Raw genomic sequence first — 12400 nt, forward strand, 5'->3', positions numbered from 1 at the left:
CACGCCACACTTTTCAGTTTTTTTTATTGTAAAAAAATTTGAAAACCATGTATCATTTTCCTCCCACTTCACAATTATGCACCACTTTGTGTTGGTCTATCACATAAAATCCCCAAAAAATACATTTACGTTTGTGGTTGTAACGTGACAAAATGTGGAAAAGTTCAAGGGGTATGAATACTTTTGCAAGCCACTGTAGATATCATTCCTCGCTTGATATGACATAGAGACATAGCGCCAGGGAGAATGCAGCTCTGCTGGCAGTCTGATCGTTTTTTTCATTTTTGTTATTTTTAGCATTTGTTAAAAGTTTGTTTTAATGTACTTCGGTTTGTTTTATGTGGGGGGTGGGTGGAGAGGATCAGGGAAAACTTTTTTTCAAGTTCCTACCTTCCCGGAGATGTGTTTAATTTTTCGGATCACATTCTCCGAGCTTTGCAGCTTACCATCGCTGGAGCTGGAGACCTCCTCGGACTGTCGTGAGCCCCACTGCGGGTCGCGGACTTAACATCAGAGCGGATCCCTTACCTGGGATCACTCCCACCGTGGCCTGTGGATGTATCATCAGGGGCTCGCAGTCTCGGGAGAGGCTAGTCGGGAGCTCCAACACCGCAGAAGGTTCGACGAGCCCCGACGCGAGGTTCGATTGCCCGGCGCGGGGAGCTGACAACCCCGCGATGAAGGAGCTGATCACCTCGACACAGAGGGCCCGAACGCCGCTGGCTACGGGAGTCAAGACCGTCCCGTCACGGAGGGCTCGAGGCCCCCAACCGAGGAAGAACAAAAGGAAGGACTTGAACTTTATTGCGCCTTCCATCACAGTGAGGAATATGTAGGAGTCACTGTGGTGGATGCTCATGTTAAAATGTGTTTTTGAGTCTGTTGCTTTTAATTGTATGACTGACCTGGTCAGTGAAATTCCTCATATGTTGCAAAGCATACTTGGCAAATAAAATTTGATTCTGATTCTTAATCCGGCACCAGGAGAATAAAGCCGCGGAGGCGGGGCTGAGTCCAGAGTCCGTGAGTGAGAGATCCCAGCCCTCCAGCCGCCCGGCTCAAGAACCGCCCAGCCCGAGAACCGCCCAGCCAGAGAGCCGCCCAGCCTATTGTCCCGAGAGTCGCCCAGACCGAGAGTCGCCCAGCCTGAGAGCCGCCCAGCAACCCAGCATGAGAGCCCCCCACCCAACCCCTCCCCCAAACCACTCCTCCCCCCACACACACACCCGTCCCCCCCACACAACGCCTCCCCCCGCAATGCCTCCAAACCTCTACAACCCCTCCCCCCCTCAACCCCTTCCCACCCCACACCCCCCTCCTCTTTCTACACTCTCCCGCCCACACACACACACACCCTCTCCCCTCCTTCTCTCACACCTCACACCCCACTTGCCACACACCACTCACCCCCCTTGTCACACCCCCCGTCTATCCCCTCCTTCGCCTCCCACCTCCTCCCCACCCCTCCCCTCCTCCCCTCCCACACATGAAGAGGAGAGGGAGCGAGTGCTGGGGGATGAGGGGAAATGAGCCGCGCCTGTACATTTAAGGGCTATGGGTGAGTGGTGGAATATTGCGTTGGGGGGTACGGGTTGCGTTGGGGGAATGGGTGAGTAGTGGAATATTACGTTGGGGAATGGGTTGTGTTGGGGGATCAGGCCTCCCGTGTGACTGAGACCCAACGGGTTCCACTTAGCCTAGTATTAAATAAATATAAGAAATTCTTAAGAGTTATTATATTGGAAAGTACCAGCTACAAGTGACATAGCCACATTCTACCCATTGCCAAGAGTGAATATTGCAAACCTCGACGTGCATTATCCACTTAAAGGATAAATGGATTGGCAAGGTGACGAAGAATGAGGCTCAGCAAAAACAACTTAAAATAAATGCGTAATCCCAACCGTGAGTTCTCACCCAAAGCTGACAAATGAGTTTAATTATGCAGTCGATATAAAGTGTTTCTCAACCAGGCTGATGACACAAAGCAATAAATTTACCATCATTCCCCCTGGATTTTTGCGTTGAGTTGACAGCAGGAATTAACTTCTTCATAAAGTAAGAGTTGTTTGTGTTTTCCCATGAGAGAGAGGGAGTCAAACATTATTTCACTACAATTGCACATAGTGGTCTGCACTTTCACATTTTACTTCGGAGTCACGTGAGTGACTATGTGAAGAACCCACCCAGCGCGCAGGCGCGGCATTACGTCAGCAGTGCAACAGCGGCAGCAGCTGGAGCCAGGCTCTCCAGCGGCGGCATAAAGACAGGACCTCAGGTAAGTGTCTTTTTGTATTACAGAGTCGCTCAACGGTGAGAATTATGGCCACCAGAAAGCGACCAGCTAGAAGGACTGCCTGCCCAACTCCACCCGAGGATGGGTCTATATCTGGGCGGCAGCCACCAGTAGCGGAGGAGCTATTTCAACGCTCCCGCTCACCCGACACCGAGCCGCTCCCTGTGCCGCCGATTTCGACGCCCCGCACAGGGAGGAAGGCAACCCGCAAAACGGACCGGCCGGTGTCCTCCGACTCGTCGGAGGAACGGGAACGCTCTCCACCGGCGAAACGGGGAGACGCCCGCATCAGCTGCATGAGGCAGCTCCTGGAGCAGATGATAAATGAGGAGATGCAGGCTAGGCATCTCCAAGGAGGACGGGCTTTGGCCTCCTCCATACCATCGCCACACCCTTCTGTACCCTCTCTGTTCGAGGGCAGTAAGGGAGGCCAGGACTGGGCTGGCCTATCACAAGGGCAGGCGGACGACAACATAAGTATGCCGGGCGAGCTGGAAGAAGAGCTACTGGGTGTAGTCGGTCGGTACGCAGCGCCCCCAACGACCGGGATGGTACTACCACCTAGAATGGCGGCCAGTATCAATAGGCTTTCCAACAAGCCGCTGCAGGACAAGGTCGTTCAGCAGGCCCTTGACACCTACACAGCGCCAGAAAATTGCGAGGCGCTGCGGGTGAAAACTGTCAACGGGCAAATATGGAACCAGCTGGGGCAGCAGATCAGGACTCAGGAGGTAAAAATGCAGCGGGTCCTGAAGCTCCACTCTGCAGCCATCACCGCCTTTGCTCGGTCCGTCGGTAACGAAGAGCTCTCCATACCCCAGCAGGATGCGCTGGCGTTAATGTGCAACACTACGTACGAGCTCAACAGCCTACGGCGGGATAACATCAGGCCTGCCCTCAATCCCAAATACGCGGGCCTCTGCAAAGCTCCAGCGCCGGAACGGGAGGCGCTGCTATTTGGAGCAGACTTGGCCAAGAAACTCAAAGAATTGGAAGAGGCGGCCAAACCTGTAGGCCTCATGAGGGCAGCGCCAGGACCGAGCAGGGTGAAGACACCCAGTTGGCAGCACGCCTCGGCATCCACCAGTAGGTACCGAGCTGGTGAAAGCCTGGTGACCGCCTCCCACTACCCCCAGAGCTCTTTTTTAGAGCGGGGCCCAGGGCGGAGCCGTGGGAAGATGCGCCGCAGCACCAACACGGACACCCTTGGGGCAAACCCATCGGAAACGCCCCCACAAATAAACATGGAGGTAGGTGGGTCTGGTTCCTGCCAACATGCACAGACAAAGGGTGTTGTGTTAACAGGAGGGCGTTTGAGGTTCTTCAAGCATGTTTGGTGCTCCCTTACTAACAACAGGTTTATACTCAACAGCATCAGTGGATACAAAATTGAATTCAAACCAGGCATAGAACCGCCAGTTCAGCACATGCCCCAAAGGGTATTCCTTCCCTCACAATTAGAGAAGGTAGAAGGACAAGCTGAACTAGACAGGCTCGTGGCTAAAGGCATCATAGAAATGACCACACACGAGCCGCAGGAATTTGTATCGAATATTTTTCTCAAATCCAAGAAAGATGGTGGATGTCGTATTATTATTGATTTGATGTCACTTAATCAGTCTGTTGAGTATCAACATTTCAAAATGGAGACATTTGTCACTGCCAGACAACTGATCTCCAAGGGATACTACATGGCAAGCATAGACATCAAGGATGCTTACTATTTAGTACCCATTCATAAGGATTATTGCAAATATCTGAAATTTATCTGGATGGGCCAGCTATGGCAGTATAGAGCATTGCCCAATGGTTTAACGACAGCTCCCAGATTATTTACAAAAATTCTTAAAGTGGCCATGAAAAAATTGAGAGAACAAAAACATTTAGTCGTGGCCTATCTGGACGACGTTCTCATATTAGGGAGAACAAGGGAACTAGCTGTCGCAGGAGTTTTAGCCACTAAACAACTCCTTGAAACTTTGGGATTCATTCTACACCCAGATAAATCAATATTGGAGCCTACTACTAACATGGCTTACCTAGGCTTCACTTTTGACACTATCCATATGACTGTCACTCTGCCTAGAGACAAAAAAGTTACCCTTACAGAAGCCTGTAACCATTTAATTGCAACACCACAACCAAGGATACGGCACGTAGCCAGAGTCATTGGTACTATAGTAGCAGCATTCCCGGCTGCCCAATATGGGCCTTTGCATTATCAAAATTTGCAAAGAGCAAGGACACATGCATTACGTCTTAATAGGGGGCATTATGACCGTAAAATGGAGTTACCCGCTGAAGCCAGATCAGAACTTCAGTGGTGGGTAGATAACATTTGGCACAGTCACAGTCCTATCGCCGTCGCCAATCCTAACATAACCATTACAACGGATGCCAGTGCTTTAGGCTGGGGAGCTACTAACTCTATAGACAGCACAGGTGGCAGATGGACTAACTCAGAGGCATTGCTACTACAAACACTGGGCATTAACTTCTTGGAGATGCTTGCCGCATTTTATGGGCTAAAAGCATATGTATCCGACATGCGGCATGTACATGTCAGGGTTATGATTGACAACACAACGGCGGTGTCTTACATTCAGCACATGGGTGGTATAAAATCAGTATCATGTGACAAATTGACTACTATAATCTGGCAATGGTGTGTCGAGAGACATATTTGGCTATCAGCTGCCTATTTACCAGGCAAGCTAAATTTAGTGGCGGACACCAGGTCACGAAAATTCAATGACAACATCGAATGGATGTTGGACCCGAAACTATTTGCTAGAATTGTTAAGCAATATGGTACGCCAGATATAGATTTGTTTGCGTCTAGACTAAATCACCAACTACCCATGTATGTGGCTTGGGAACCAGACCCAGAGGCAGCAGCGGTAGATGCCTTCACGCTGGATTGGGGAAATTTCTTTTTCTATGCTTTCCCTCCCTTCTGCCTCATCAGTCGGGTACTCCAGAAAATTCAAGCTGACTCAGCCTCAGGCATTCTGGTCGTACCCGACTGGCCTACCCAACCATGGTTCCCAATTTTCCACGACATGGTGGTAGAGACACCTATGGTCCTTCACAACCACCCCCAATTATTGACTCACCCGGTAACTGGCATAAGTCATCCATGCCATCAAAAATTGAACCTCCTGGTTTCCAGATTCTGAACAGACCTTACCAGGGATTGGGGTTATCAGAGAGAACAATCACCACCATGTCGGCATCCCTGCGAGTTTCCACCAAGAAACAGTACCTGACCTACATCAGGAAATGGGAACAGTACTGCCTGAAAGCAGGGACATCTTACAAGACGGCTTCAATCACGGATGTGCTGGAGTTCCTGGCCCACCTGCACCATGACCAAAAGATGAGCTACAGTGCCATCAATGCAGCTCGGAGCGCCCTGTCCGCATACCTTATGCCCACAGGACAGCATAGTATTGGATCCCACCCTCTGGTTATCAAACTCCTTAAAGGGATTTATAACACCAAACCCCCTACACCTAGATACACCCATGTATGGGATGTTAGTGTAGTATTGTCACACCTTCGAGGTTGGCCTCCGGTGGGATCCCTGAGACTGGAACAGTCCACTCACAAGACCCTCATGCTCATGGCGCTTGTCTCTGCTCAGAGGGTTCAGTCGCTGCATCAGTTAAGTCTGGACCACATGGTGACCACCCCAGATTCCATTGCTTTTACCATGCCGGGGTTGGTTAAACAGAGCAGGCCAGGTATATCCAACTCCCCGTTGATTTTCCGGGCTTACCCTCCAGAACCTAGGCTGTGTGTGGTGACCCACCTTTATGATTACATAGACACAACCCAAACACTTAGAGGGAGAGAGAAAGCCTTATGGGTCAGCCATAAAAAGCCTTTTGGACGGGTTACCAGCCAGACAATATCCAGATGGTTGAAACAGGTCCTTAATACGGCAGGGATTAACACAGATGTTTTTAAATCCCATTCAACCAGGGCAGCGTCCACGTCAGCGGCGGATCGGATGCAGGTTCCCCTAGACAACATCCTTAGTGCAGCGGGATGGTCAAGGGAATCGACATTCCAAAAATTCTACCACAAACCGCTGATGGAGAAGGACGTCTTTGCGGAGAGAATTTTAGAAACCGCAAATTTATAATTTAAAGCCCAGGGGAGCTATTTTTTGTTGTTGTTAATAAACATTTGTTGTTTAAAACTAACAAATTCGTTGGTCTTTAGATACCACTTCCTCCCTCGATGATCTTTCGGCAGTGAGTGATATAACTGTTACACGGTTTGAAATCACAGACCTTTGAAGTCTTCACGTAGTCACTCACGTGACTCCGAAGTAAAATAGTGAGATTAAACGAGTACTTACCAGTACGAAGTTTGATCTGTATTTTATGAGGAGTTACGATGAGGGATTACGTGCCCTCCTCCGCTCCCACCCTCATTGTATAGATCAAACTCGGCCTGATGTCTCATTAATCTTTACTATCTTTACTTCAATTTGTGTCTATCTGTGATTCCACACCGCTGCTTGGAAGTATGCCGCGCCTGCGCGCTGGGTGGGTTCTTCACGTAATCCCTCATCGTAACTCCTCATAAAATACAGATCAAACTTCGTACTGGTAAGTACTCGTTTAATCTCACTATTAAATTGCTCTGTGGAGTTGTTTTCACTGAAGATTTTCCAATTGACCGAGGGTAAGATTCCACAAAACATAGAACATTGCTTATTTAATCTGAATTAGGTCCTTTAGCATTGAAGATGAAAACCATCACTATCATCAAAGGATGATGTCACCAGTATGGAAATGTTAGACCGTTGTTTACATTGGATTGTCGTTGGACACCATTGGTTTACAATCCTTTAAGAATTAAGAAAAATGATTGTACATTGGGTCGCTCAGCTTACTTTTTGGCGTTTGGTTCAGTATTCCTTCAGTTTCTTCCAGGATTTAACACTAGTGAGCAGTCTCTAAAAAATAAAATGCAGCATGGAGATGGAATGAGTATCAATAGAGAGCAATAAAAGACACAGTGCTGATGTCTGAAGAAGGATCCCAACCCGAAACATCACCTACCCGTGTTCTCCAGAGATGCTGCCCAACCCATTGAGTTACTCCAGCACTTTATGTATTTTTTGATAAACCAGTATCTCAGTTCCTTGTGCCTACATCAATGGAAAGTATATGGCTTACACAAGCAGAGCTTAGCTACCAAGGCTTACTGGTACATTACGACCAGCAAAGCATATTGAAGATTGTGTGTCATTCCTCAACATGGAGCATGCACTATTATTAGTTATAACATGAATGATAGCCTGGGGAAGCTAATGCATTTGAAGCTTGCATTTTAACTACGTGGATATAACCATGCATGGAAGAAGACTGAAAACATCTCACCAAGTTATGTTGGGAACACTTCAATTTCAGTCATGGACCACAGATCATTGTCAGTCCAACATTGGTAATTGCAACCAGGACAGCTTTTACATAGGGGAGAATCATGGACATGTCACCATCTTTCCATTATTGAGCATCGATCACATATTTGCAGATATTTCATCTAAGCTAATTCCTGAGGATCCTATTTTATGTAGTGAGAATACGTACTTTACCTTGCAACTGGGAGATGATGATTTCCCAGGTGCAGCTGAAGAAATCACTGAGATGACACGTTGAGACATATTTCAGCAGAAAATTAATGTATAAATTCAAGGGTAGACCAGTTTAAATATGTGTCCACGCTAGCATATGCAGTCACTATAAAATAGATTAAAATCGTTCACCGATCAAAGATTTCTGAAGGAAATTTCATGGAACTGTCATCCCACTGTTCAGCGAAGACAGATCTTAGATAACTTTTGGACATCCTGGTATTTTTTTTTTTTTTTTTTTAAATAATATTTTTATTAGAAGTAGACATATTATAAAGTATAGTTGCATATTATAGTAAAAAAACTTTTCATATACATCAGTCATACATTATTAAAATTTTCAATTGTCGATTACTTCTGCTTCTAGTGTTTTTTTATATAGAAAAAGGGAAAAAGAGAGAATAAAGTGTTACAAATATCAAAAAAACAGAAAAGGTGGAATGGATTACTTATAATACGTCAGTGGAGGTTCGTAGATTATAAAGTATGACTTTTCATCTAATCCTGAGTTCAAGTTTCAGTTGGGTTTTCGTGCTGGGCCAATCTATCCCGTCAGATAATTAATGAATGGAGCCCATATTTTATCAAAAAGTTCTTGTTTGTCCATTACGACAAGTCTAATTCTTTCTAGGTATAGGGTCTCCGACATTTCCACAATCCACATTTTAATTGTGGGGGTTATAGGGACTTTCCAAAATTTTAATATTAATTTTTTCTCGGTTATTATACTGTAATCGAGGAAATGTATTTGGCTTGTTGTGAGTGTTAAACTTTGTTCTGATATTCCAAGTATTATTAATTTTGAGTTTGGATCCAGTTTTGTATTAATAACTTCTGAAATTATTTCAAAAATATCAGTCCAGAAATGTTTAATTTTTATACAATTTGTAAACGTATGTGTTAAATTAGCCTCTAGATGTAGACATTTATCACAAATAGGAGAGATTTGTGGGAAGATTTTATTTAGTTTTATTTTAGAGTAGTTACTATGTAAGACTTTAAATTGTATTAAAGCATGTCTGGCATTTAACGAACATTGATGTATATGTTGTAAACATTCGTCCCAAATATCTTTCGTTATGGGATGACCTAATTCATTTTCCCATGTGTGTCTATATGGTTCCGTCGGTGGTACCTCGTTGTTTAGGAGGGTGTTATAACCATGAAAGTTACTGCCATCTGGTTAGTATATTGCTGGTTATTGCCAAAAAGATTGACAGCATTGTGTTGACATGTCCAGCTCATCAGAATGATCAATGACACCCTCACAACCATGACAATAGCTGATGTGCTATTTCAGAAGCTATGTTGTTTTGTGACAATAAAGTAATGATAATTTTCTATTCCTCATCTATGCTCGGTCTAGATGTATTGAAGTGAGAAATGGGATCATGCACAGTAACAGAAATTTCATAAGATGAGGTTGATTAATAAGCCATGCTGTATTGTTGATGAATTGGTATCAGGTTCTGGTCCTCAATTTGTGTCATAAGAACTAATTGAATACTTAAATAGTATTCTTAAGGAAGACACCAGGCCATAAATTTTCCATGGTTACTCAAACTTAATAATCATTTGGCTAATATGTTGTTCAAATATTGTACTGAGCTCTTGTTGCATTGCAGATTTTGAATGTAATTGCGTTTGGACTTCAGCTTAGATGAGAGAATTCATATTCCAATAACTCAATCAGAAAAGAAAAAAAAAGCACTGAGACAAAATAAGAAATTGGGAGTGTTAAGATTGATGGTAATAAGTAGGATATGGGCAAAATAGTACCAGTTTGCAGTTTTAAACTCTATAATTGCATCTTGGCACGAGTATCGATGCTGACCAAATGATTACAGTGACAGACATAACCATGCAGGTTGAAGAAATACTGGTATATGATGACAAATTCATTCCAGAACTGAATACAAAACCAGCTTCAGTAGGAAATGTGCTAACAGTGAGTTGCCAGAATTTCACATATTTGTCAAATCATGAAGTAATAACACAGGCCTAAATAATGTTAAAACGGGTCAATGGTCTAAGAAACCATGCTGACAGACTGAGCTAATAATTTCTCATTTTATGCATTTTATGCATCATACCTTATCAATTGATGCAACGAGCAACTGGTATAATGAACTATTGGCTGCTGTTTACTATATTATATGTGCACTATATTATATGGATAGCAGGTAGCAGTGCTAAAAACTGTGTCACAGGCCAACTCCAACTGTATTATTGTAACTGCAGAGCAGGATTCTGCAGAAGATTCTCCAAATCCTTTTCCAAATGCTGCAGGTACTTTGTAGGCCAGAGAGATTACGGGGCAGTATTTCACCATTTCATTCCAAAAGTGCAGCACTTCCTCAATATATCCCAACCTAATGCCCAGATCTCTTGAATGGTATTGGAAATTCTGACCTCTGACCCTGAAGAAAGATCATTATCAACTAATCCAGTGCTAATACCTCAGTAATTCTACATATTTTTGACTGTGCGGTGAGCAGACTTCATATTTTGTCAGCTGCCTTGCATGTTCTATTGTAGTGCTATCAATAGTGTTATCAAGGTTTAGTGTTTAGAACAGTAAACATTTGTATTAATTATTAAATTGTGAGCTTCTACACAAAGTGGCAAATTGTTTCCTAATCCTGTGTGTGCTCCTCCTTCCTGACCTTCAGGTCTACGGCAAGATTATGCTTCCACTTCAACAACCATCTCTCAGCGCAGTTCCAGTACATCACTGTATTCAGTAAAGCGGGGGACAGGCAGTGACCAGGAATACGACTGCTGCAGTCTTGAAGACGAAGAAGAATTTGACCAACTTCCGCCACAGCCTCGACTCACCCGATGTTCCCCACCCTTGCGAAGTATGCCGCATTCACAGACTTTTTCCAGCATCAGAGACTGCAGAAGAGGTCCAACGACTTCCTCCTATTTGAATTCTAGTGCTTATCCATCCTATTACTCACAGGGTCACACAGCTGAGCAACACCAGTACCGAACAAGTGCAGGTAAAATTCTGAAGATCACCTGTGAGTGTTTAATTTAGAATATATTTATTTTCAGTATATGTCAAGGTAGATATCGTCATGTTGGGGTACAGAGGTCTTCTTATAATATTCTGTGCTGGGATTGAAAATAAACAGCAAGGGGACAACTACGTAGTAAAACCACATTGAAATAGGTGGTTTGTGATTAGCACGAGAAGTTTGCACTTCTGAAATTTAACCTTATTATTTCAGCACACAATAAAACTTTGTGGGTTTTGTTCACCATTCAGAATAATGATTTCTACCCACCATTTGTTAATTTTAATTGTGGGAGAGGACCTTTATTTATTTCATTACGTTTATTAATTCACTCAGCGAAGAAACTACCAGACTTAGTTAAAGTACTGTTGCAATCTAATTGTGAATTGTAGAGTTGCACTCCAAAGTAGCATTTGATAAAATTTAAAAAATGTTTTCAGCATGCTCAAAAATGTATACACTGTTTGCCTTGTGCACCTCAGATATCCTTGTGTCATTTTCACTCTCCACAGAACAAATGGCTGTGAAATATTGATTCAAATCTAAATGTATGCCTAATGTCTATAAAATTGAAACTTGACCTGTTTTCAGTACTTCCCAAATCCGAGCTGTACTTCCAGTAACCTTGAGGACCATCCCCATTGAATTGCAATGGCAGAAACTTGATAGTGGCCAAGGATAAAATGTCATTGTCACATTTAACATAACGTTGCTTCCATCTGCAGGTGCTGCCATTGTAACTTTTTAAATTGGCTCTCAAAATATGCTGAAGTGTACACAAAGCTATGCAGAGCTATAAACATCAATTCACTCGGGGACAATGCAAATCCATGATGCTGTTCTAAATTATCATTCACAATGTTTCATTGGAGAGAAAATAAATTGCAGGTTCAGCAACAAACAAACAAACTGCTGGAGGAATTCAATGGATCAAGCAGCATCTGTGGAGGCAAATGGATAGTCTACGTTTTGGGTTGTGAGTGTACATCAGGACAAAGAGTGTGGAAGAAAGATAGCCAGTATAAATCTGTAGAATGGATGGGAAAGGCATTGGCTGGTGTGTAACAGGTGGAATGAGATGGGGGTGGAGTGGGGGAAGGGCTGAACTGCAGATGGAGTTATTTAGGGGGGGGGGGGCGGGGATTGGAGGGGGAAGAAAAGCTGGTGGAATAGATGGAAGCAGAAAAGGAAAAAAATGTACAGCTGGGGGCAAGTTGGGGAGTCGAAGGGAAGGTGATAATTGGGACTAGATAAGGTTCTAGTGGGCAAGATGGAATCAAATGGAGGAGGGCATAGGAAGGGTGGTCCAGGCGAGAAGATACCCAGAGGGATAGGCATGTGGGTGATGGGCAGGTGAAAATGGGAAGTTAGACAAGGGGAGAGAAAGTGGAAAAGAACATAGAAAGTGGGGCTCACTTGAATTTTTTT

The 12400-nt window shown here is 44.3% G+C and overlaps 1 protein-coding gene across 3 annotated transcripts in view; it reads left to right on the forward strand.

Annotated features, from left to right (window-relative positions):
- Window positions 1-12400, forward strand: part of slain1a (SLAIN motif family, member 1a) — a 125951-nt gene that overhangs the window by 94559 nt on the left and 18992 nt on the right. For all 3 annotated transcript variants that reach the window (XM_055636776.1, XM_055636774.1, XM_055636775.1), the window contains one exon: window positions 10622-10954. In XM_055636776.1, coding sequence (XP_055492751.1) covers window positions 10622-10954 — 333 coding nt within the window. The remainder of the gene's footprint in view (window positions 1-10621; window positions 10955-12400) is intronic.

This window comes from Leucoraja erinacea, chromosome 6 (genome assembly GCF_028641065.1).
Source record: "Leucoraja erinacea ecotype New England chromosome 6, Leri_hhj_1, whole genome shotgun sequence".
Classification (NCBI taxonomy): domain Eukaryota; kingdom Metazoa; phylum Chordata; class Chondrichthyes; order Rajiformes; family Rajidae; genus Leucoraja; species Leucoraja erinaceus.